At 36.0% G+C, this 24,768-nt stretch overlaps 4 protein-coding genes across 7 annotated transcripts in view; 2 read left to right on the plus strand and 2 right to left on the minus strand.

Annotated features, from left to right (window-relative positions):
• cers5 (ceramide synthase 5) overlaps positions 1–1,746 on the minus strand; it is a 54,560-nt gene extending 52,814 nt beyond the window's left edge. For 3 of the 4 annotated variants that reach the window (XR_015521068.1, XR_015521069.1, XM_087302386.1), the window contains exon 1: positions 1,415–1,746. Coding sequence is in view for 2 of the 4 variants with exons in the window: in XM_087302386.1 (XP_087158512.1) it covers positions 1,415–1,587 (173 nt within the window). In the remaining 2 variants the exon portion in view is untranslated. 4 annotated transcript variants of the gene reach the window in all.
• A 4,358-nt stretch (positions 1,747–6,104) lies between these two features.
• On the plus strand, positions 6,105–13,108 carry LOC147838370 (uncharacterized). The gene is made up of 4 exons (XM_087303842.1): positions 6,105–6,252; positions 10,277–10,573; positions 10,669–10,965; positions 11,042–13,108. The coding sequence occupies exons 1-4, from the start codon at positions 6,210–6,212 to the stop codon at positions 11,182–11,184; spliced, it is 780 nt and encodes a 259-aa protein (XP_087159968.1). The 5' UTR covers positions 6,105–6,209; the 3' UTR covers positions 11,185–13,108.
• Positions 13,109–14,389: 1,281 nt separating this feature from the next.
• si:dkey-222f2.7 overlaps positions 14,390–24,768 on the plus strand; it is a 29,014-nt gene continuing 18,635 nt past the window's right edge. The window contains exons 1-6 of the mRNA XM_087304811.1: positions 14,390–14,590; positions 16,941–17,255; positions 17,600–17,860; positions 21,978–22,031; positions 22,160–22,308; positions 24,389–24,515. Coding sequence (XP_087160937.1) covers positions 14,503–14,590; positions 16,941–17,255; positions 17,600–17,860; positions 21,978–22,031; positions 22,160–22,308; positions 24,389–24,515 — 994 coding nt within the window. The 5' untranslated portion in view covers positions 14,390–14,502. The remainder of the gene's footprint in view (positions 14,591–16,940; positions 17,256–17,599; positions 17,861–21,977; positions 22,032–22,159; positions 22,309–24,388; positions 24,516–24,768) is intronic.
• Positions 15,390–24,768, minus strand: part of LOC101884151 (uncharacterized) — a 50,033-nt gene continuing 40,654 nt past the window's right edge. The window contains exon 12 of the mRNA XM_087303482.1: positions 15,390–17,012. The gene's annotated coding sequence lies outside the window, so the exon portion shown is untranslated. The remainder of the gene's footprint in view (positions 17,013–24,768) is intronic.

Here is a 24,768-nt window from a genome sequence, read left to right on the forward strand (position 1 = left end):
CCAAATGGCTTTCAAAGTATAGCATCGTTCACAGCTAGTTAAATAGTACTAATATTGTTTTGAAGTCCTTCTTACATGCAATTTTAGACCAAATATTCAAAATACCACGGTAAACAATATATAGTGCATGTCACAAGTTGTCTCTGATTAAATTTTCAACTATAAAACCAACTTTAGAACAACAAAATAAGTAGTTTGTGAGTGCACTTGCTCTATTGAGGCAAAGTTGGTTTTATATTCTCACATTCGTTCAGTGACAACTTGTGACACGGTCCCTATATTGTTTACCACACTATTTTAAATGTTCAATATCAATATTAAGGTAAAGTTGCTTTTATATTCACACATTCAGACTTTCGCCTTTAATAGAAAAGTATAGCAAGTAGGGAAATCTTATAAGCAGCCAAATAATATCAGTACAACATTGTTCATTGTCATAAATAGTGCTAATGTTGTTTTGAAGTCACTTACATGAGATTGTTGTACTATAGTCACTGGTTGCAAATATAGATTTCTATATTTTTAATATATTTAATTTAATAGAATTATTGATATTCTTTGTATATAATATTGCTATATTTTCATGGAGAAAGTCTGAATGTGCGAATGTAAAGCAAACTTTTTAAGTGATGCACAGACTGTATTGTTTACCATGCTACTTTGTATATCGTGTCTAAAATCTCATGTAATAATGACTTCAAAAACAACATTAGCACTATTTCAATGACTGAAACATAGGTATTGGCTGCTAATATGTTTCCCAGTTTGCAATACTTTTCTGCAGCTATATTATTAAGGAGAAGGTCTGAATGTGCGAATATTAAACCAACTTTACCTCAATACTAGCTCTTCCAAAACCAAACTTTCCCTCAGTTACACAAACAAATGTCATTGTCAAATCCCTTCAACTCAAAGAACTCTAATAAATATAGCTACAGTGCTCATCTAAAGGCGTGGTGTTCATTTATCATTCATTTCTGACATTACCTACAGATAGCACAGTGTCAAACAGATAACCATGTACTTGAGCTCAACAAGGAAGTGTGTAAAAAGGCATGTTCTCCATAAATGAGAAAGAGAGAGTCCCTAAAAGTAAGTGTAAAAAAAACACATATAAAACAGTGAGTGAACAATGAATTCAATCCTCTTTTCTGAACAGGCCTTAAGCTGGTCAGCTGACAGATGCATCAGGCAGCAAGACTTCACAAGCAAGAAATCTCCCAAAGCCCAAATGAACTTTGAATACTTCAAGACACGTGCAAGCATCAACTTATCACACCCAACACTCATTAATGTGTAGCTTTCATATCTCAAGCTTGGAATTGTACACAACAGTTGAGTTTAGCTGGAGTTTGTAATGTTTAGTTGGGTGCCAAGCGCGCTGAAAGCTTGTCAATAACGGCAGAAATCTTACCTCTCGAAAAATATCCGCACCGCGAAGATCCCCAAGGCCAGCGGCAGCGCGGAGAGCAAGTGGCCGGCTTTCGGGTACTCCACCCCGGGCGCTGGGTCGGCCAGATCCGCCCAAGTGACATTGTGCGGAAGCCAAAAGCGCTCGTTCCAGAACCAGGCTGAGAGCGCAGCCATGTTTAGAAGAAAAACTACAGATCAGGGGAGAGAAGAGGACGCGAAGAAAGAAAAATACGCGGGTGGCAAACGACTGACCGCCCGCTTCTCCCTCTTTCTCTCTCTCTCTTCCTCTGAATGTGGACGTGTTGAAGGTGTTTCCACACCCGTGATGAGGCTGCATGAGGAAGTGAGCGATGCGCATTACGTACACCTCAATATTACGACACAGACAAGAGTGCTTGGTAGTACACATGCGAAATAGTCAAGAGGCGTAACATAATGCCATTCTTTTGACTAATTCTTTAGAAAGCGTGCTGTCCGAATTACTTCATGATTTTGTTGAATTGTTTTGTTATTAGAATTCAAATTGTAAACTGAATTAGGCATTTTAGTCTAAAAGTCAGTAATGAATAATGTAACATTTAACAAAATAATTCATTTAAAATGATTACGATTAAGCAAAAACGCGCGAACAAATCGATTCTCTAAAATGAATCATTCTTGTCGGTAATGACAACTTCAACTTTTATTATTTGGCGCCTCCCTGTGGACAAAAAAAACAGTTTCAATGATATCGAGACATCTTACTGACACTGCTAGATAGCACACACGAAAAGGATGTGTAGTTTAAACATGCCATTCTTTGGCTTATGCTATAGAAAGCGTGTTCGTATCACTTCATGATTTTATTGAATTGTTTTGTTTTTAGAGTCAAATTGTAAACGAAATTATGCATTTCTGTATAAAAGTTACAGATGAATAATGTTATATCTAACTATAGTTCATTTTAAGTGTTGATTTTATGAATGGTTGATGACAAAAAATTTAATACCTGCGTTTGACTCACATTATGAAATTTGGCATTTTTATGAAAAACAAAGAAATGGATTTTCTGTGTAATAATATGTTGATTGTCGCCAAATTCTATACACAAATGTAGACTTGTTAAAGTTTCTCGTTTCAAAGCATTTAAAATGGTTTCAACATTTTATAAATCCATATAAAACAGGTACAAACAAAAGGTGCCTCAAAGCTCTCTAAACTTTTGTCAGTTTATTTGGACTGACCCCCAGAATGTAATGTATTTTCTTTTGTATAATTTAAAGTTTATGTTATTTTATATAAATATTATTATATTTCACAAAAAAAAATTTTTTAGCAAAAACACATGAACAAATCAATTCTCTAAAATTAATCATTCTTGATCGCTGTTTACTTTATTGTTATCTTGTTTAGAAATATATAATTTCTTATATATATATATATATATATATATATATCCCAAATGATGTTTACAGAGCAAGGAAATTTTCACAGTATGTCTGATATTTTTTCTTCTGGAGAAGGTCTTATTTGTTTATTTCGGCTAGAATAAAAGCAGTTATTAATTGATTAAACACCATTTTAAGGGCAAAATTATTAGCCCCTTTAAGCTATATATTTTCAATAGTGTACAGAACAAACCATTGTTAAACAATAACTTGCCTAATAACCCTAACCTGCCTAGTTAACCTAATTAACCTAGTTAAGCCTTTAAATGTCTCTTTAAGCTGTATAGAAGTGTCTTGAAAAATATCTAGTCAAATATTATTTACTGTCATCATGGCAAAGATAAAATAAATCAGTTATTAGAGATGAGTTATTAAAACTATTATGCTTAGAAATGTGTTGAAAAAACCTTCTCTCCGTTAAAAAGAAATTGGGGAAAAAATAAACAGGGGGTCTAATAATTCTGACTTCAACTGTGTATGTATGTATGTATCTTTGGTTCTCTCTTTCTAAAGTCTCTGTATTTTCCACAATCTTTATACAGGTTATTTGACACACCCCTAGGTGTCTCATTTTAACTCTTGACCATTTTTGAATAGGTTTTTATTCTAAGTGGTCCTGCTATTCTTGGCTCTCAGCCAGCTTGCTATGGTCAGCGAGATGTCACAGGTCAATGTCATGTCAGCAACTGTTTTGAAACCAAAGTTCTCCCTCCATAGATGCAACCAAGCAAAAGGACTAAGTGCTTGTGTAACCCCACCGGTCCTACACCGCCCAACCCGCTCCGAGCTGGGATCGAATCGGCGATGTCCCGCATGAGAGTCGGTTGCTCTAACAAGGAGGCTAAAAACCATGGCCTCTGGCGTCCATCGCTAGAGCACCTTTAGAGGTCAGAGGAGTGAGGTTTACCTGCACAGCGCACACTAGCTGGCCACCGTTACACTTGCATACATTGTCATGATAGCATAATAACTTGATAATATGTTACTCATACAAGTATTTAACATATATAATCAGTGCTTTACATATTCAGTTATTTAACACAATCAGTCACTCTTCTCCTAGCGTTGCTCCTGTGCAGGCATACTCATTTTACACAGCATTTTTAACACACGCTGGCATGTTTGCTGCAAACACTATACATACATTTTGAGAAGAGAAAATTAACTGCTTTACACTTAGAAAATACTTCACACAGAGAGAATAAAATCTTCTTCATGTTCTGCAAAGTTTAGTTCCAGACACAGATCAGACACACCTGGGCTAGCTGATCAAGCTCTTACTAGGCTTTCTAGAAACATCGTTGCAGGTGTGTTGAGGCAAGTTGGAGCTAAAATCTGCAGGACACCGACCCTCCAGGGCCGAGTTTGGACACCCCTGCTTTAAACCCTTTATCTCCTACTCCACTATTTGTATTTATCAGTTCCTAAAATGTCTTTTAACTCCTTAAAGGGCACCTATGGTAAAAAATCTACTTTTTAAGCTGTTTGGACAGATCTGTGTGTTGGTATAGTGTATAGACCGTCATACTGGGGTGATATGAACACAACCAGTCCTTTTTTTTCAATTTAACTACAAAAAAAAAGGGTCGGCCAATTGGAGCTGTTTTCAAATCGATCGCACCATTACGTAGGTGTGTGATCCCCCCGCCCACCGAATTGATTGACAGCTGCGCGCATTAACATGTTCCGGTAGTCGCGTGTATATGTCAACAAGACCAGACAGACATACGCAAAGCAACCGGGAATAAAAGGTCTGTTCTGTTCGCTAGCATCAGCAATCATCATCAAATGTGATTAAGAGTAAGTTTCACATGTTTAAAGTGTTTTAAAACAGAGTATTTGTGTAATTAATTACAGCGTTTTAATTCAGCTTTACTTCATCAGCACAGCCGCGTGTCAGAACAATTATAAAAGACGCTTCAATCCCGGTTTGTGGAAGTTAAATCAGGTTTATTTTGTACACTAGCATAACAGATGTCCACACAGTACTTGAGGTTAGCCTTAACTAAGCTAAGCGCGCTCTGTCTGTCTGCCTGTGTGTGCGTGTGTATCGTGGGAAGTGGGAAGGCATGTAGAAACAGTAGGCGGGCAGAACTCGGCTTAAAGGCGCAGTACGACAAAACCACCCCTGCTGGAAATCAGTATAAAACAGCATCTTGTAAAAGGTATAATGAAAAATCTGATGGGTATTTTGATCTGAAACTTTATATACACATTCTAGAGACGCAAAAGACTTATATTAAATCTGAAAAAAGGGGTAACCTAGGTGCCCTTTAAGAGTGGATGGCCTAACTTTTTATCTTGTAATTACCAAAAATAGGTTAAAAGGTTACCCCCAAAAGCACCCACCACATCTCTCCCATCCCTTACCGCTCATTCAACTCGCCCTCAACACCTCCTCCCCTCCCCTGCTCTCCACTTACCGATCGCTCCCAAACTCCCCCATCCCTCAAGTGGCCTGATGTTCAATAACTGTCCCGGGCTAAAATACTGTCCCAGTTCATCCCTGGGATCTAATTTGCCTATTTTATTTTATTTTTTTCATCAGCTTTGCTAATTGGATTCAAGTATTATTTTGAACAGAAAACAATTAAGTTGTCCCCAAAAAAATATCAAGAATTGTGTCGTTTCGACTCATTTCGAATAAGTATTTTGAATAAGAAGCAAAATAATTTTTTGAGTGTACTTTATTTCGCAGAAAAGAATTTGTTTACCATCTAGCAAGTAATTGAGACTATGTGGTTAATAAGAGCAGGACAGGAAGAAGCCCTTCACCTACAGACTACAAAAACAAATGCTCTGACTGGTGACAAACCAAAGACATTTCCAAAGAAATCAGACCACAGACATGTTTCAGTTTGACTCAGTCGAGCTGCTATTGTCACACCTCAGTAACATCCTTCTTGTCTTATTACATGCACAATAGTTTATTTTAAATAAATTTTAAGTGTTAAATTATGAAAATAATATTTGCCTTCCATTAGAAACAGCAATAGATAAATCATAATTCATTCTGCATGCGTGTTGTTTACCCAGAAGGATATTTAAATCTAACATTTCTGACATTGTGGGGATTGTGTGACCAGCAGTACCCACTCGAAAAATGACTAAACACTAAATAATGCTTTATATAATAATGTAAAAAATATTTGATGGTTCAGTTTTTCCAACATGTCCTAAATGAAAAACAAACAAACAGAAGCCTACGGTAAACCTCCACAAAGACAGATGCACAAGTATGTGTGTGTGTGTGTGTGTGTGTGTGTGAACTAGGAAGGCTTACTTGTGGTAGGAGGATTCACACATTTGAGTGTATTCAGCACACATTCTTATTCGATCAGATTATTATTCGCTGAACTGCTGGAGAAAATGTTCCACCTGCTTGTTTTAGTCTCTTTATGGCGTCTTAACGGTATGTTATACATATATTTTTATGGCTTAATATCATAACCTGAGCTACTTGACTTTTATTTGCAGTTCATCCAATATTTCAACAATAAATACATAACAAACTGTTAAAGCTCGACAGTAAAAATCTGTAAATTTAACAGTGTTTCCTTGATACGTATGGTAAATGACCGTAAATTGACTTTCCTAGAAATCCCTGTATTTTTGTTGAATTACTACAATATGGTTATTTTAAGTTTTGTTCTCATCTGTGATCTATATTAGAGATTAATGCTACATTTAGTTTTGATAAACAACGTTTATTGCATTGCGTTAGTGTTGTGTGTGTTACTGTATTTGGTAGTAGTGTGTGTTACACTGAGTGCCTTTAAAATGTTAGTATGTCTTATGTTTGTGGAAAAGCGTACCTTATAACTTTTTCTTCACTGCCTGCTTATAGTTGTTGACTGTGTACAAAAAGTAAGATGTGTAGATGTTGGTACTTAAAAACATTGGTGGATAACATGAAATGAATGAAATAAGGTAGTTTACTGTATTTTTTAAAACTGGTTTCTAGTGCACTGTAAAAATGGTATGACAAAATATCAATGTCATGTAACTTTAATTTTAATCAGTTAATCAGGTTTCAACCCAACATTTTTAGTTATACAACGTTTAACTTAATACTTTTAGTCAGTGGTAACACTTTACAATAAGGTTCATTAGTTAATGCATTTACTAACATGAACTAATCATGAACAACACATGTACAGCATTTATTAATCATAATAGAACATTTACTAATGCATTATTAACATCCAAGTCCATGCTTGTTAACATTAGTTAATGCACCATGAGTTAACATGAGCTAATAATGAACTTCTGTATTTTCACTAACTAACGTTAACTAACATGAATAAATACGGTAGTAAATGTACTGTTCATTGTTTGTTCATCTTAGTAAATGCATTAAATAACAATAACTAATGAACCTTATTGTAAAGTGTGACCTAGTCAGTTTGACTGTGAGTTGTGATGACTAGAAAAGTTCATTTGATGCAACTTAAAATATTAAGGCAAGCAATATTTATTTACAATCTGTATTTTTAACACATGTGAACTTTAGTTTCTGTTTTGTACTTGTTTCTCTTCAGTTGTTTTCAGTGCCAAATAAATAGCTGAATTAAGCAATGAACCTCTCATCAGATTTTACAACCCTGAATCAGAAAAGGCTAGGACAGTATAGAAAATGCAAATAAAAAAGAAAGAAGTGCTTTTGACTTTTATTTCATTGCAAGCAATACAACAAACATTATATAATGTGTTTCTTGTTTTTTAAAAATAATAAACAAGTATTTCAATTTTTGGTTCTTGCAACACATTCAAAAAAGTTGTACCAGTACAGGATTTACCACTTTGTAATGTTGCCATTACTTTTACAACATTTAAAAGACGTTTAGGGATTGAAGACATCATGTGATGAACAGTTTCAGGAGTAATTTGGTCCCATTCTTCCTCCAAACAGGTCTTAAGGTGGGCAACAGTACAGGGTTTTTGTTGTTGCATTTTGCACTTCAAAATCCATCTCACATTCTCTACTGGGGACAGGTCGGGACTGTAGGCAGGCCAGTCAAGTACATGTAGCCTCTTCCTCCACAGCCAGGACTTTGTAATGTCTGCAGAATGTGGTTTTGCATTGTCTTGTTGAAATATGCATGGCCGTCCCTGGAAAAGGCGACAGCATATTGTGCTCCAAAACCTCTATGAACTTTTCAGCAATAATGGTGCCATCCCAGCAGTGCAAGTTACTTTTGCCTAGGGCACTGACACATACCATGACAGACCCTGGCTTTAGGACGTTGCTGGATGATCCTTTTATTCTTGGTCTAGATCACAAAGTGTGCATTTCGTCCAAAAAAATACCTAAAACATATTGATTTATTTGACCACAGTATACGTTTCCACTGTGTGATTGTCTATCCAAGATGCCTTCAAAGCCAGAGAAGTAGATGGCACTTCTGGACACTGTTAACAAAGGGATTCTGGACACTGTTAACGTAGGGCTTCCTTTTGGCACCGTACAATTTTAACTGTTAGCTTTGTATTGGGGTACTTGACAAAGGTTTGACAAAGTAGTCCTAAGCCCATGTGGTGATATCGCTTATAGATGAATGAGGATTCTCGATGCAGCGCCACCTGAAGGATCTGAGATCACGGGTGTTCAAGGTTAGGCTTGCGCCCTTGTCCTTTACACACTGAAATTCCTCCACATTTCTTGAATCTTTTACATTTACATTTGATCATTTAGCAGATGATTTTATCCAAAGCGACTTAGAAATGAGGACAAGGAAGCAATTTACACAACTATAAGAGTAACAATGAATAAGTGCAATAGGCAAGTTTCAGGTCTTTAAAGGCTAAGAAGGAAAGTATTAGTAATTTTTTTTTGAGTGCAGTTAGTGTGATATTCAGAGAGGAAATTGCAGCTTAGGAAGTGAAGTGGAGACTAAATAGTTGAGTTTTTAGTCGTTTCTTGAAAGTAGCGAGTGACTCTGCTGTTCTGATGCAGTTAGGGAGTTCATTCCACCAACTGGGCAGATTGAGCGTGAGCGTTCCGGAAACTGATTTCTTCCCTCTTTGGGATGGAACCACGAGGCGATGTTCATTCACAGAACGCAAGTTTCTGGAGGGCACATAGATCTGCAGAAGTGAGAGCAGATAAGAAGGAGCAAAGCCAGAAGTCGCTTTGTAGGCAAACATCAGAGCTTTGAATTTGATGCGAGCAGCAACTGGCAGCCAGTGCAAACGAATGAGCAGTGGAGAGACATGTGCTCGTTTAGGTTCATTGAAGACCACTCGTGCTGCTGCGTTCTGGAGCAGCTGAAGAGGCTAAGAGGCTTTTAATGATGTTATGCATTGTTGTAGGTGAAATATCCAAATGTCTTCCTATCTTTCTTTGAGAAGCATTGTTTTTAAACATTTCAATCATTTTCTCTCGCATTTGTTGGCAAACTGGTGATCCTCGGCCCATCTTTGCTCCCAAAGTACTAACCCTTTCTTGGATGCTGCTTTTGTACCAAATCATAATTACAATCACCTGCTGACATCACCTGTTTTAAATCACATCATTTAACCAATTTACCTGATTACCAGCCCTAAACTGCTCCTGTCCCAACCTTTTTTTTTTATGTGTTGCAGGTCTAAATGAAAGGAAAGGATTTAAATTTGACATGTTCAGATTGTCTGCAATGAAACACAAGTCAAAATAAATTTAGAAATCACTACTTTCTTTTTTATTTGCGTTTTCCACACTGTCCCAACTCTTTCTGATTTGGAGCTGTAACAGGGCCGGAGTGGGACTCCTTTTCAGCCCTGGAGTTTCAAGCCTCAGACCGGCCCACCTCCGTTCACGACTGACTATATTAAAATAAGGTCATTTCCAAATCAGTTTCTAATGACACTATCACGTCTTTTTTTGAGAAAACAGCTGCTTTAGAACTTCAAATGTTCAACAACCCTAACAGTCTTATATGTCTTAACAATAAAAATGAAAAAACTTACATACTCAGACGAGGGTCAAACCCAGGTCAGCGGCATTGTAATCTATCATGCTAACCACTGGACCACAACTGTTGTATATTGAGGAGTGACTAATCTGAGTTATGTCATCTTTAACTTGCAGGCTGGTTATATATAAAAAGAGCAAAGCTGTGGTAAAATAATGAATAAGAAGGCTGTGGTCAAGTAAATAAATAAATTAATTTAAAATGTGTGACTGCTGAGAGCAACAGATTCTGAAGCTAGGGACACCAGCCCTCACGGCCAAAAAACGGACTGGCCCACCGGGAATTCTCCAGGTGCTCCTGATTAGCCAATCCGGGTCTGAGCTGTAATTAGTTCGGAGAGTTTACATTTGTACATTTTAATTGCAGATATATTATTTCACATATTGTAAACAAAAACTGAAATAATTTACAGTATGTAAAAAAAAAACATTAATTAAACACGTGTCTTTGCAATTTTAAAATCTGACCTTGTTTGTTCTTCAGGTGTGTTTGGTGAATCCATTTCGGTGACAGAGGGAGATTCAGTCACTTTACACACCGGTGTTAGTGAAATACAGGACAACGATGACATAGTGTGGAAACTTGGAGCTGATAACTCGGTGATAGCTGAAATCAGCAGGGACAAACAAACTGATAACATATACAAAGACAGACTGAAGCTGGACGATCAGACTGGATCTCTGACCATCACAAACATCACAACTGAAGATGCTGGAGTTTATAAACTAGAAATAAATGCAGTGAAACTGACCACAATAATATTCAGGGTTTCTGTCTATGGTGAGTAGAGATGATTTATAGCTGATTGAAATGAACAAAATAATTAATTAAAATTACAGTAATTCTTAATATCCATTTTTTCTGTTCTTTTTCAGCTCGTCTGCCTGTTCCTGTCCTCATTTTCAACTCTCCTCAATGTCCATCATCTTCATCATCACAGTGTAATTGTTCAGTGTTGTGTTCAGTGGTGAACGTGAGCGCTGTGAGTCTCTCCTGGTACAAAGGAAACAGTGTATTGTCCAGCATCAGTGTGTCTGATCTCAGCATCAGTCTCTCTCTACCTCTGGTGGTGGAACATCAGGATAAAAACACCTACAGCTGTGTGATCAACAATACCATCAGCAACCAGACCACACATCTGGACATCAACACACTTTGGCAGACATCTGAAGGTACAGCAGAGCTGATATTTGTGCTTATATTATTTATCAACTGATCTGAGCTCAGTGTGATGTGTTTGTTTCTCAGACTCTGTTCAGTGCTGTGGTCCTACTGAAGCTGTGACCCGATTGGCTCTCTCTGCCCTAGTGGGTGTGGCCACTGTGGCTTTTCTGGTATATGACATCAGATCCACAGGCGGAGACACACAACAGATATCAGAAATGTTGTGAGATGTCCAGGGAGTTTTAGTGATTTTTGGTTGCCAAAACTTGATGCCAATCAATGACCTTGGATTCTGTTACAGTGGATATGAAAATTCAGGATCAATTTACAGTTTCCTAAATTATGAGGTCACTGCTTAATGCTTTGTGAGGTTATCCTAACAGAAGTGAACATAGTATACATACACTCACCAGCCACTTTATTAGGTACACCTTACTAGTATCGTTGGATCCCCTTTTAGCTTCAGAACAGCCTTAATCCTCTGTGGCAGAGCTTCAACAAGGTACTGGAAATATTCCTCAGAGATTTTGGTCTATATTGACAATGGTTACATCACGCAGTTGCTGCAGGTTTGTCAGCAGCCCAAAGGAGCTCTATTGGATTAAGGTCTGGTGACTGTAGAGGCAATTTGAGTACAACTTAGACCAGTCTGGCCATTCTCTTCTGACCTCTGGCATCAACAAGGCATTTGCGCTCACAGAACTGCCGCTAACTGCATATTTTCTCTTTTTCAGACCATTCTCTGTAAAGCCTAGAGATGGTTGTGCATGAAAATCCCAGTAGATCAGCAGTTTCTGAAAAACTCAGACCAGCCCGTCTGGCACCAACAACCATGCCACGTTCAAAGTCACTTAAACCACTTTTCTTCCCCATTCTGATGCTCAGTTTAAACTGCAGCAGATCGTCTTGACCATGTCTATGTGCATAAATGCATTGAGTTGCTGCCATGCGATTGGCTGATTAGAAATTTGTTAACGTGCCGTTGGACAGGTGTACCTAATAAAGTGGCCGGTGGGTGTGTGTTATTTAATAACTGTGTAAGTAACTTTGTATTATAATTCACATTTTCTGATTTTTATCTTGTTAGGAATTATTTGAATAATGGTTTCATTTAAAGGGGACCGATTACACCCATTTTTACAAGATGCAAAAGTCTCTGATGTCCCTAGAGAGTGTATGTGAAATTTCAGCTCAAAATACCAAATAAACAATGTTTTATAACTAATTGAAAAGTCTCCTTTTAGGCTTTGATTCAAATTGTGTTATTTTGGTGTCTGTCGCTTTAAAATCAAAGGAGACTGAGCTTTTTTAAAACAGGGCGGAGCTACTAATGCCTGTGTGTCAGCATAGTGGCAGATTCAATAAAAATAACCTCCTATGCTGATGGGCGGAGTAAGTGCAATTATAAAAAAAAAATAAAGAAGCAGTCTACCAACGAGACCAGCAGCCTGTAAGTACATTTAGACTTGTTTCAGTTGTTGTGTATGGTTTGAGGACTTGTTTTTAGCTGTTTGTTTAAGGTTGTAGGACATTTAAACTTGTTTTCAGTTGTGTATAATACTAGAAGTATTTAGCCACTGTTTCTCTATAACATCAGAAAGATCCGACCCTTCTTATCTGAACATGCAGCTCAACTCCTTGTTCACGTTCTTGTTCTCTCCAAACTGGATAACTGCAACTCTCTACTAGCGAGGCTTCCAGCTAACTCTATCAAGCCTCTTCAGCTGCTCCAGAACGCAGCAGCACGAGTGGTCTTCAATGAACCTAAAAGAGCACATGTCACTCCGCTGCTCATCCATTTGCACTGGCTGCCAGTTGCTGCTTGCATTAAATTCAAAGATCTGATGTTTGCTTACAAAGGGACCTCTGGCCTTGCTCCTTATCTGCTCTCACTTCTGCAGATTTATGTGCCCTCCAGAAACCTGCGTTCTGTGAATGAACGTCGCCTCGTGGTTTCATCCCAAAGAGGTAAGAAATCACTTTCGCTCACGCTCACGCTCAATCTGCCCAGTTGGTGGAATGAACTCCCTAACTGCATCAGAACGGCAGTCACTCGCTGTCTTCAAGAAACGACTAAAAACTCAACTATTTTGTCTCCACTTCACTTCCTAATCTGCAATTGCCTCTCTGAATATCACACTAACTGTACCCAAAAAAAAAAAAAAAAGTTACTAAAAAATTACAAAAAAATAAAATAAATAAATTTACTAAATTAGACTTTACAGACCTGAAACTTGCCTATAGCACTTATTCATTGTTGCTCTTATAGTTGTGTAAATTGCTTCCTTGTCCTCATTTGTAAGTCGCTTTGGATTAAAGTGTCAGCTAAATGACTAAATGTAAATGTAAAATGTAAATAAATTTTTTTTTTTAAATTTATGACTTTTCACTATGACTTTTACTTAAAAGACACTGTGTAATCGTTTGGTTAACTTTTTGTGAATGATCAATATAAAAAAACTGAAATGTTGCTCAGTGTGGTGAGATGACGAAAATTTCACAAAGGAAATTGGTCTTTTCTCAGCTTAATTGGAAAAAGTTAAATTAGAAAAAATAAAGAAAACTTGGCTGAACATCAGAGATAAACTATTGTTTCCAGAACAATTAGGGAACCAACAATGGTTAGTTAGGATGCGCTACATCACCTCCAAAACTGTGAAATAACTAAAGGAGATGTGGAGGATGTTAACATGAGGCAAGATGATTAACAGGACAATTTAAAACATGATTTGCACCATATTGGGACGCAGTATATATCAGTTAATTGTTGACACATTTAGAGTATTATTTGTTTATTTGTTTTATCATAGACTCCTGTTTTTAGTATAAGTTGTTTTTAAAGCTTGATTTGAGAAGTAGCAGATGAGATAGTGTGTTGCGAGATCTGTGATGGTTTGCTGACCTCTAGTGGTGATTTTAGGAATTGCTGCGGGTGGATTTTACGTTGCAGGAAGACCGCTGCCGTCAAAAGGAGAGACCATAAACAAAGATATCAAGATATACTAATATATGTCAAACATCTAAGCTCAAACTAGAACTTCAACTGAACAAAAAAAAATAAATAAAAAATAATAATAATAAAAAAAAATATAAATGAAGTTAAGGCAATCCTGACAATATTACATTTTGAATATTATAATACAGAACTATGATGATGTGGACGTGCATTTAGTTGCTGACATTAACTTAAATAAATCTCAGCTTTGTTTTTTTCAGCGGTTCCCCCCCCCCCCCAAAATGTTCAAAAGCTAATAAGTTTAATGAAAATGTAACAAAATTAAATGATAATGTGGAAACGTTTAAGAAAATTAAAACAAGTTTATTAAATACTCTTAAATTGTACTTGTTGAAAAGTGAAAGTGAAACTAAGAGTGAAGTACATTTAAAATAAAGAATAGATACACAATGAAAACATAATGCAGAATGTTTACAGCAGCCATGGTGAAAAAAAGGAAATACAGAACTTAAAAACTGCCTGTCTCTCTTTCTCTCTCTCTTTAACACACTCCCCTTTCTAGACCACAACACTTTTAGACTGCCCTTGTATGCATCTTAAGGGAAACTATTTTAGACAGCGGAAGAAAATGTTTTGCTCATTTCTTTTTAACTGTTTGTACCTTTCCTGTCTAGTTGGTAAGTTTTACACACATATAGAATGTTACTATAATATTTTGAGGAATGTACTTTAGTTTCGGATGTGAGCTCATGTTTATAGCTCTATTGTAAGTTAAAATGTAGTTTTTGTTTTCATGTTGTCAATGGTGTAAAGACGTGTGTAAAATAATACTGCATATCTACTATAATTATTTGCCTATAGAGAGATGTAGTCTGCTTTTGGACATGATTTCATGTTTACAGTTCAAATTTTCAATTATCTTTTTGGTTAGATAAAGTTTAGTGTTCGCCGACTGTTTTATATTATGTATATGGAGCAACACGTACAGTTGTTCCTCATTTTCGATTCTTACTTTTAAGTAAAGTGGTCACCTGTGTAAAGGTGCGTGTAAAATAATGCTGTTTGTCTATAGTCGGATTATTCACTTATTCATTTTCCCTCACATGCTCATTGACCAGGCGGGAGCCCTTGGCTCAATTATCTCTGAGCTCAAGGAACTCTCCCGGCATAGCATCCCAAACCTGTTAATATTATCAAGCAATATAGTGTGAGCTCATGAAATTGTCAGTTTAGTTTTTTATCGTGGTTCTGTGGTCATGCTTTTCTGCCTTTATTCCGTATATATTCCTTAATTCCACTATATTTTACCACAGAAAATCAGAATTATACACAAAGTTTACAGTATTTTTAATAATGTATTCTCATTAACATGTACTCAAACAACTTGAAGAATGACAGATTATTCTTAATAATAAACACATTGTGATAATTGAAGTCAGTGAAATTCTATCACAGCAAGAGGGGGATTGCTGGTTGTTTCAACTTAGTTGTCAACTTATTGGCTTTTCATTTGTTTGTAAAAAAAATGTTTACAAAAGTTATAATTAAACAAATTAGCTGAAACAAAAACACTTGCAAAAATAAAAGGATAAGCATCTGAATATATCTTCCTATGAAAGCAGACAGTGCTGTAGTAGCTGTAGTTTAGGGCTCCAGGCTGATTCTTATATGATCGCACTGGTGCAACTAACTTTCTCAGTTGGTCGCACCAACTCACAATTTGGTTGCATCTGTTTTTATAAATAAGCGTGCACTGTTGAGAAAATGTCTGTGGACTAAAAAAATATATTTTCAGATAACTAAACCAATAAGTTCAGTACTTCACTTTAGTTAGCTGAAATTATTGGATTCTGCTTTAAAATCTTAAGCTAGCTGAAATTATTGAATTCCTCTTTAAATACTTAAGTTAGCTGAACTTATTAGATTCCGCTTTAAAACCTTAAGTTAGCTAAACTGAATGGATTCCGCTTTAAAACCTTAAGCTACCTAAAGTTATTGAATTCCGCTTTAAAACCTTATGTTAGCTGAATTTATTTTATTCCACTTTAAAACCTTAAGTTCACTAAACTTATTAAATTCCGCTTAAAAAATTAAGTTAGCTGAACTTATTGGATTCTGCTTTAAAACATTAAGCTTGCTAAACTTATTGGATTCCGCTGTAAAAACTTAAGTTAGCTGAACTTATTTGATTCCGCTTAAGTATTTAAAGTTAGCTGGACTTATTGAATTTTGCTTTAAAATCTTAAGCTACCTAAACTTATTGGAGTCCGCTTTAAAAACTTAAGCTAGCTAAACTTATTAGATTCCGCTTTAAAAACTTAAGTTAGTTGAACTTAGTGGATTCCGCTTAAGTTTTTAAAAGTTAGCTGGACTTATTGGATTCCGCTTTAAAAACTTAAGTTAGCTGAACCTATTGGATCCTGCTTAAGTTTTTAAAGTTAGCTGAACTTATTGGATTCCGCTTTAAAACCTTAAGCTAGCTGAACTTAATGAATTCTGCCATAAAAAAACTTAGGTTAGTTAAACATATTGAAATCCGCTTTAAAATTTAAGTTAGCTGAACTTATTGGATAGTTTTAAAAACTAAAATAATCCACGCAAAAAAAATGAATTCAGTCAATTCAGTCAAAATACAAAGCCTGTGTATTTTAAAATCTGAGACTGATTATTTTGGCAAAACATCAAAATACGTTATGCACCTCTAAGGCGACAGAAAGCCGGTTGATGCGTGTACATGCGGAGTGAAATCTGTATAAGTTAAGATCCAAAAATCTAGCACTATTTACAGTAACATTTCCCTAAATTAATATGTATTATTTGATATAACAGTTGATAATAAAAAAAGATATTATAATATTATAATATCAGTATTTCTACACTAATATTAAAGTTATACTACTTTAATCTATATGAACATAATGAGGGATTTCTCACGAGACAACAAAGAATGTCATATTTTATGTTATAATATTTTTAACTTCATCCAGAAAGTCAGAATGAGACTGATATAGGCTGTGTGTTGTTCAGGTGTGTTTGCTGATTCAGGTGTAGTGAAGTCAGTGATGGAGGGAGATTCAGTCACTCTGGAGTCTGGTGTTACTGAAATAAAGAAAGAACATGTGGTAAAGTGGCAGTTTGAAAATGAATATAAAACTATAGCTCAAAAGAAACTGAACGGAAACTTCTACACATCTGATGTTTATGTGGAATTCAGAGACCGACTGAAGCTGGATCATCAAACTGGATCTCTGACCATCATGAACACCACAACAGCACATTCTGGACTTTATGAACCAGTCATCAACGGCCAAACAAAGACCAAATACTCTCTCAATGTATACAGTGAGTCATGATTACAAGTTTGCAATGATAAAATTAAGATAATCCTCTTACAAATGACTAAGGTTGTCAGGGCCACAGTTTTTAACAGTACCTGATGGACGCAGTCCCAGCTAACAGGAACAAGTGCAAATACAACGCTGGAAAATGTGTGGGTTTACAGACTCAAACTGCTGTTCTCAAATGATCTTTACACAAACCATGAAGAGTTCAATGTGTTTAAATAAAATTATACTTAAATTAATTTCAGCTACACCGAATATACTTAAATATACTTCATTCTGTTTTATTTTTAATTAATCAAGTTAGGAATTACCTAATATCTAATTTATCTGACTTTATTTCAGCTCATCTGCCTGTTCCTGTCATCACCAGTAAATCCTCAAACTCTTGTTCAGTGTTGTGTTCAGTTGTGAACATGAGCGCTGTGAGTCTCTCCTGGTACAAAGGACACAGTGTATTCTCCAGAATCAGTGTGTCTGATCTCAGTAGCAGTCTGCATCTAGATCTGGAGTGTCTGGATGATTCCTATAGTTGTGTGGTGAACATTTCAAATACCAAACAGACCACACATCTCACCAACACTGAAATCTGTCAACCATGTCCAGGTATGTAAAACATCAAATGTTAGTCAGTTCAGAAACTCTGGTGTTAAATGGTGTTTTCTACACGTCCCCTCTTGTTGGGTTAAAATTGAAGCTTGTTGGCCCGATTCTGTGTGTAGAATCTGAATTGACCCTTCGCTAAGCCACGCCCAAAAGCAGCCACCCACCAATCGTGGCTTAGCAACTGTAGCTATACGTAGGCCCACACGGAATTTGCGCGTGCAGAATTCCGCAGAATTCCGCAGATTTCTGCAGATTTTTAGCCCATTATTAATTCTGTTTATTTACTTGAGTAAATGTCTAAATCTGAATTTATTCAGTTTTTATTCAGTAATTTATTACTCTTTATTTCATATATTAAGGTCTTAGTTATGATACTCTGCTGGATACTCCCAAAATAATTCAGCAGAAATTCGCATTTTTACCAAAATTCCCTGCAGAAATAGCAAAAAACGTCCGCAGATTCCGTCTGGCCCTGGCTAAACGCAGGGGCTCTGTCAAGCTTTCGAGCGAGTGCATATGGAAGGATTGTGCAAATCTGATACCCGGTATCCTTAAAGTTTGTACGGGATGGTGAAATTTTTCCCTTTTCAAAACCTAAAACCCAAGAGGAGAAATGCCAGCGTGGATCAAGCTGTGTGAGGGGAGCTAAAGGAGCGGAACGAATCTGCGAATCTGATGCTAACTTTACTGAACTTCATATTTACATCTTATTTCAAGCTACGAATATTTGGAATTACAAGTCACCAGAGCAAAACCGAGATAGGATCACAAACTGAGCAGCTGCGATCAATATACTTTGCAGCTGTTTTTCAGTAATTTATAAAAAGCACACAAACATACTGACAGTTATAGTTAACTTACTCTACATAGTTATGGGTCAATGATGCTAATATTCGGCACAAATCCATCAGTTTCCCCTTTCTAGCTGTTCTTTCTATGAATGAACTAACATTATGTAAAAGCGCTGTCCATGCATGTTTCCTCGTCGGTTAGTAACGCTATATTTTATTGCACAACAATTAATCTATCAGGGTTTTTGGCTAAAAATAGAAAAATCACGATTTCAATTGCTATTATTAGATTATTTTTTATTGTCACCTCTCCTGCTGAGCATGAGCTAAGCTGTTGAATGGTTAGCGTATGAGGCGACTAGGCTAAGCTAGCTTCAATTTTGATTGATTTATTCTCTAATCAGTTGCCTATTATGCCGTGATTATACTCCTGTAATGCATACTGCAGTCCTTTTCTGTCTCTTTCTCGGATATCTCACCTGTTCGCCAAAAATGACATTATATCCCTGGCAATGTCTGACACTGGCGCACACACATTGAACAAGACGTGCCAGGCACGAAAGCTTGATATCCACCCGTCGTGACTGATCATTACTGTGATAGTGGTACTAAGTGAACTTTATATATAAACTTCTTGAGAGGATTATTGGTGCTTATGATTGATCACAGCTGGTCCTGCATTAGCTAACACATGATTCACCAATCAGATGATTCCTTACTCACTATAAATAACCAAAGTTTCATACCTGTCATCTTCGTCTTGAAGAATCCCCTTGTTTCCTAGATTGGGCGGCACGGCGGCCCCTGTGATTAGCACTGTTGTGTCACAGCAAGAACATCACTGGTTATAATCCTTACTAGGCCTGTTAACATTTCTGTGCAGAGTTTACATGTTGTCCCTATGCTCATGTGTGCTTCCCCCGGGTTCATGAAGTCTGTGATAAAAAAAAAAAAAATCAATGGGTCCAATGGGTACAGTCCAGGAGAGTTCCATTATTTGCAATGTCCAAAAACAAATTGCTTGCGTGGTCCTTGAGGGAATTAAAACCTTGTTTTAGACTGACAAGACTTGCTGCTGGATCCATTTTGTGGCTTTTATAACATCTTGCAGACAACAGAGGTGAGGATCCAACTGCAGCTTTTTTTAGGGATGGTCAGACAACCAAGGATGATACAAGAATACAACCGAGTATTCAGACAACCCAAGAGAGTGGCTAGAATAACAGACAAATAGTCAGGACAGGTGGCAAAACAACAAGAACATTTAACAAAACAGGTCAAATACACAGTAAGGCAGGACATAGATGACGCTTAATAATGCTCATGTGGGAAACGACAGCAAAAAGATGAGTGTGTGTTGTATATATCGTCCAAGTCATTAGTCCTCATGAGCTTTAGCTGCGTTAATCATGGGGTGAATGGTGTGTGAGAGAGGTGCATGATGGGATATGTAGTTTGGTTAAGTGGCAGATGTGTAGTTCTCGGGTGATCTGCAAACACTATATCGCTGGTGATCATAACACCCACAGTCCAAAGACGTTCGGTATAGATGAATTGAGTAAACAAAACTGGCTGTAGTCCATGAGTGTCAAAAGGGTGTTTACACACACACACAAAGTTTATTCTGTTTGCAGGAAAAACGTAATATTTTAAACTAACAAAGAGTAAAACACAACAATGTCCATAAAGAGGCTCAACAAGGGTTAAATGATTTACTTGTTTTGACTTTTACAAACCAACTTCATTTGCTTGTTTAAAAATTAAAGACAGACCGAACAAAGTGTGTTATTATTATCAGCGGAAACCTCTCACACATACTCTAATCCTGGGTGAAACTAACACTTCAGCAGTGTCACTTCATCAGTATGCAACATGAGAGAAGCAGACAATATTAGTAATTATACTGATATTAACAATAGTGCTGTATGTTAATTCACGTAAGATTTCTTTCACTTAAGACTTTTTTTTTGACAAACAACATTCATAAAATTCTGTTTGTGTGTTTTTTTAGTTAAACTGTCTTTCAAGCCCAAAGTGAAATTGTGGAAGTAATTTCAACACACTCGCTGAAACACAGTCAGTGTTCACACTTTTAATGACAAACAGAGCTGTAAAATCCACTACCTCTGTCTGTTTGTCCTCCAAGCATGCAGTCAAAGCACATTTCTTTCCGGATCTACAAACAAGGCCTTGTGTGGGCCTGAGCTCTAAAATAACACATAGAAACATCTGTTTTCTGATATATATTATCAAAGTTGTGCAGATTGTATTGCTCATGTTTTACGCGTGGTTGTCATTCAAATAATAATCTTTCACCTTTTTATTATAAATATCTTTTCAGAGTAGCTTAGAAAGTGCATGTTTCTACATTACGATTAAAGGCAATGAGTGGCAAAAAAATGTCAATGTACAGTTTCAGAATAGTACAAATCATGCAGTTAATGATCGTATTTACACTAAAAAGAAGAGCGCAATTAAAGGAAGTGCAAAATTGAAGAAGTGCAAACCCTAAATACAGTGTGCAAAAAAGTGTTGTCATAGCTTGAAAATATTATATAGATATGCAAACACTTTAAAACCAATTTCGGATTGATAAAGCGCCACTCAGTTGTCTAAGACGGTCAGTATCTGTCCTGATCTTGTGTGTGTATAAACATTGACTATAAACAGTGTTGGGGAAAGTTACTTTAGAAAGTAATGCATTACAATATTGAGTTACTTCAAAAAAAGTAACTAGTTGCATTACTTAGTTACTTTTTATGGTAAGTAATGTTGTCACACGACATTACTACTTAATTACTACTACTAAATTACGGCATTACTACTTAATTTTTTAAAAGTAATGCATTACTTGTTATTAAAACAGCCCCAACACCAAAGCGCTTAGAATGACCAAGAGGCGACATTCTAGTGTAATTTGGGAAATAGCCACTAGAGGGCGTGGCCATTTTGGAATGAAAACGCCAATAGAACAGCAGCATATTATAAGTCTGTAAAATAAACTATTAAAAGTGCTGATGATTGTGATAATAAGTGTTGTATTGTCGTCTTTCAGGTTGTATCTCAGCTTTAATGCGCTTTTTAAATAGATAAATAAAAAAACAAAGCAGTTGCTTCTTGCCATCGTGACAGTAATGAGATCTAATGGACAGCCGATCACTTTCACTCCAAAATGATGGAATCCGGGGCTGCTGCTGGGCGCTGCTGTTGCAATGGAACGTTCTATTGAGTGTCACCTCTTGGTCATTCTAAGCTCTTTGCCAACAATGACTATAAACATCTGTGTTTTTTAAAAGTCACTCTGCCACTACCTTCACTTTCTACAGGACCATCAAAATGTGAACAACTCAATATCACTGAACTCTGCCAGACACATGCAGGTTAGTAATTATATTATTATTATTTTTTTTAAGCTAATACGCTCCTGACAGAAATTTGAATCTGCTTACAAATGCAGTTCTATTTTACTTTTATGCAATGCAATAAAATGTTTTATTTTGTTTTAAAGTACACGTCGGTGGTTGTGAGTCTACTGAAGCTGTGCTCCGATTGGTCGTCACTATAGTGATGGGCGTGGCTGCTGCGGCTGCTGTTGTTCTCCTGGTCAATGACATCAGATCTACAAGAGCTTCAATGATGAAAACAGGAGATTTATCATAAATATCAAGATGCACATTAGAGTCTTATTAAGTTAAAATAAAAATATATCCTTTAAATAAATATAACAGTTTAATTAAATGCCTACTTTCAACACTGGCACTAGTGTGCCATATATTGTATTTTGATGCAAGCGTCACTATTACAGAAGCATTGCTGTTTTTTGTTTTGTTTTAATTTGACTTTCACTTGTATGTGTGACCTCGTGCTTTGGCTTGTTTTTGAATTTTAATGAAAGTATACTTTTTAAAGTTTTGTGTCAATGTTACATATTGGTTTCTCATTTCATAACAAAGGATCCAGCTTTATTTTGGCAGACATCGATAATGTACAAGAGGTGATGTTTTACATGGATACTGGATTCAAGTATGTCTTAACAGAGATATTCCTGTGCAACATTTGACTGTTAAACTATGATAAAAATATTTGTATTTGTGTGGAAAGAGATGTGTTTCAGTTTTGGCTTAAATAAAGGTGTAATGGCTTGATTTTTATATACCTAGTATACAGAAGGAAATTTTGTGGTATTTAATACTTGTATGTATATGTAATTTTGTACTATAAATCCATAGCTAGTTACATTTTGTGAATGTTTTCTTTTTACTGAGCTTAAAAGTTGCACACTTGAATGTTGCTCAAAAGAACATCATTTTACCAAATATATGTCTTTTTTCTGTAAGAACCAGGGTTAAAAACAAGACAAAATAAAAGGGAATGTTCTGTTTACATGAAGAAAACTTAAAATAACTTTTCGTCACCTTTGAATTATGAGGTTCTCTCTGTGTTCTAAATTATTTTGAGATATTGAGCTTCAAAGTTTTTGCATTCCATAGCAAACAGTCTGTGTGTAACATTTGTTTTTAAAATAAAAAGTCTTAAAATTTAAACAACTTATATAACAACATCCCATAATGTAAATAAGTTGTCATTTAATAAGAATATGTCAATAGCTCAATTTTGACAAAAAATGTCAGATAGAACCTGATAATTCTAAGGTGACGTTTTGTCTAAACAACAGTACAACAACATAAACTAACGTTATCAAAACATTCAGGGAACCAAAAACTGTTCAGTTGCGATGTGCTGCTACTTCTACAAAATAGAAAAATATTTAACTAAATAAAATGTGGAGAATGTTAACAGTGACAACTCACAATTAAAAGTACAATGTTTTTCTTCGGAGAAAGAGTTTAGAAAACAAGCATCTACAGAGGTCAAGGGGACCAAAACCTTTCATAAAAGTTGTAGTAAAACTATTGAACACCCACTCTTGTCTTAAGACTTTACTATTTTTTGGTCCACTTCAAATGTTGGCTACTGTACGTTGAGTAATGTATACCTCTGCCTAAGCGCATCCCTCTAGAAGCTGCTGTGATCTGATTAGTCATCATATATAAGAAATGCAAATGCAGTAATGCTGACTGTCCTCAGAGTTTCCATCATCGTAAACCTAACAAATAACTATTACATAAATATAGAGAAATATCTAAAACTGTTGAAACAAATGCAAATATAATATACTGTAAATAGTTTGGTTTTGTGAACGTTAAATGAATAGTTTACTCCAAAAAAAAAAATGCAAATGATTTCTTAATTTACTGTAAACACATCCTAGATGCTCTACTTTCAGAGGAACTGAATCAGACTTTTATTAATATCCTTGGTTTTCTCAGCTTGTTTACTCTGTGTTCTTGCCACATGATTAAGACATTGGTCTGATTTTTGTAATAAGGCAGAAGAAATTATAAGAAGGGGGCAACTTCCCACAATACAAAGTCAAATGAGAAGGCTGGTTTCACCATTTAAATAGTAAAGAAATAGAATTACTTCCTACTTTTTTCACTTCCCATTGTGGCACAGATCTGCCATATGTATCCCCCTAAAATCTTATTTTTATTTTCTTCATTTATATGATTAATGACCATTTCATAAAAATATATATATATATATATTTAAATGAAAAAAAAAATAGATCATGGTTAACAGAATGTTTACAGCAGCCATGGTGAAAAAAGGAAATACAGAACTTAAAAACTGTGAATCTCTTTCTCTCTCTCTCTCTCTCTCTCTCTCTCTCTAACACACTCCACTTTCTACAGCACTTTCAGATCGTCTTTGCAAGCATCTTCAGGGAAACTATTTCAGACAGCGGAAGAAAATGTTTTGCTCATTTGTTTTCATCTGTTTTTGCTGTTCCTGCCTGGTTGGTAAGTTTTACACATAGATTGAATATTACTTTAATATTTTGAGAGATGTACTATAGTTTCAAATGTGAGCTCATGTTTACAGCTCTAATTTATTTAAAATATCTATTTGGTAAGTTAAAATGTAGTTTTTGTTTACATGTTGTCAACTGTGTAAAGATGCGTGTAAAATAATACTGTATATCTATTTAGCTTATAGAGAGATGTAGTCTGTTTTTGGACATGGTCTCATGTTTACAGCTTTAATTTTCGATTA

Source organism: Danio rerio, chromosome 22 (genome assembly GCF_052040795.2).
Source record: "Danio rerio strain M-AB ecotype USA chromosome 22, GRCz13ab, whole genome shotgun sequence".
NCBI lineage: Eukaryota > Metazoa > Chordata > Actinopteri > Cypriniformes > Danionidae > Danio > Danio rerio.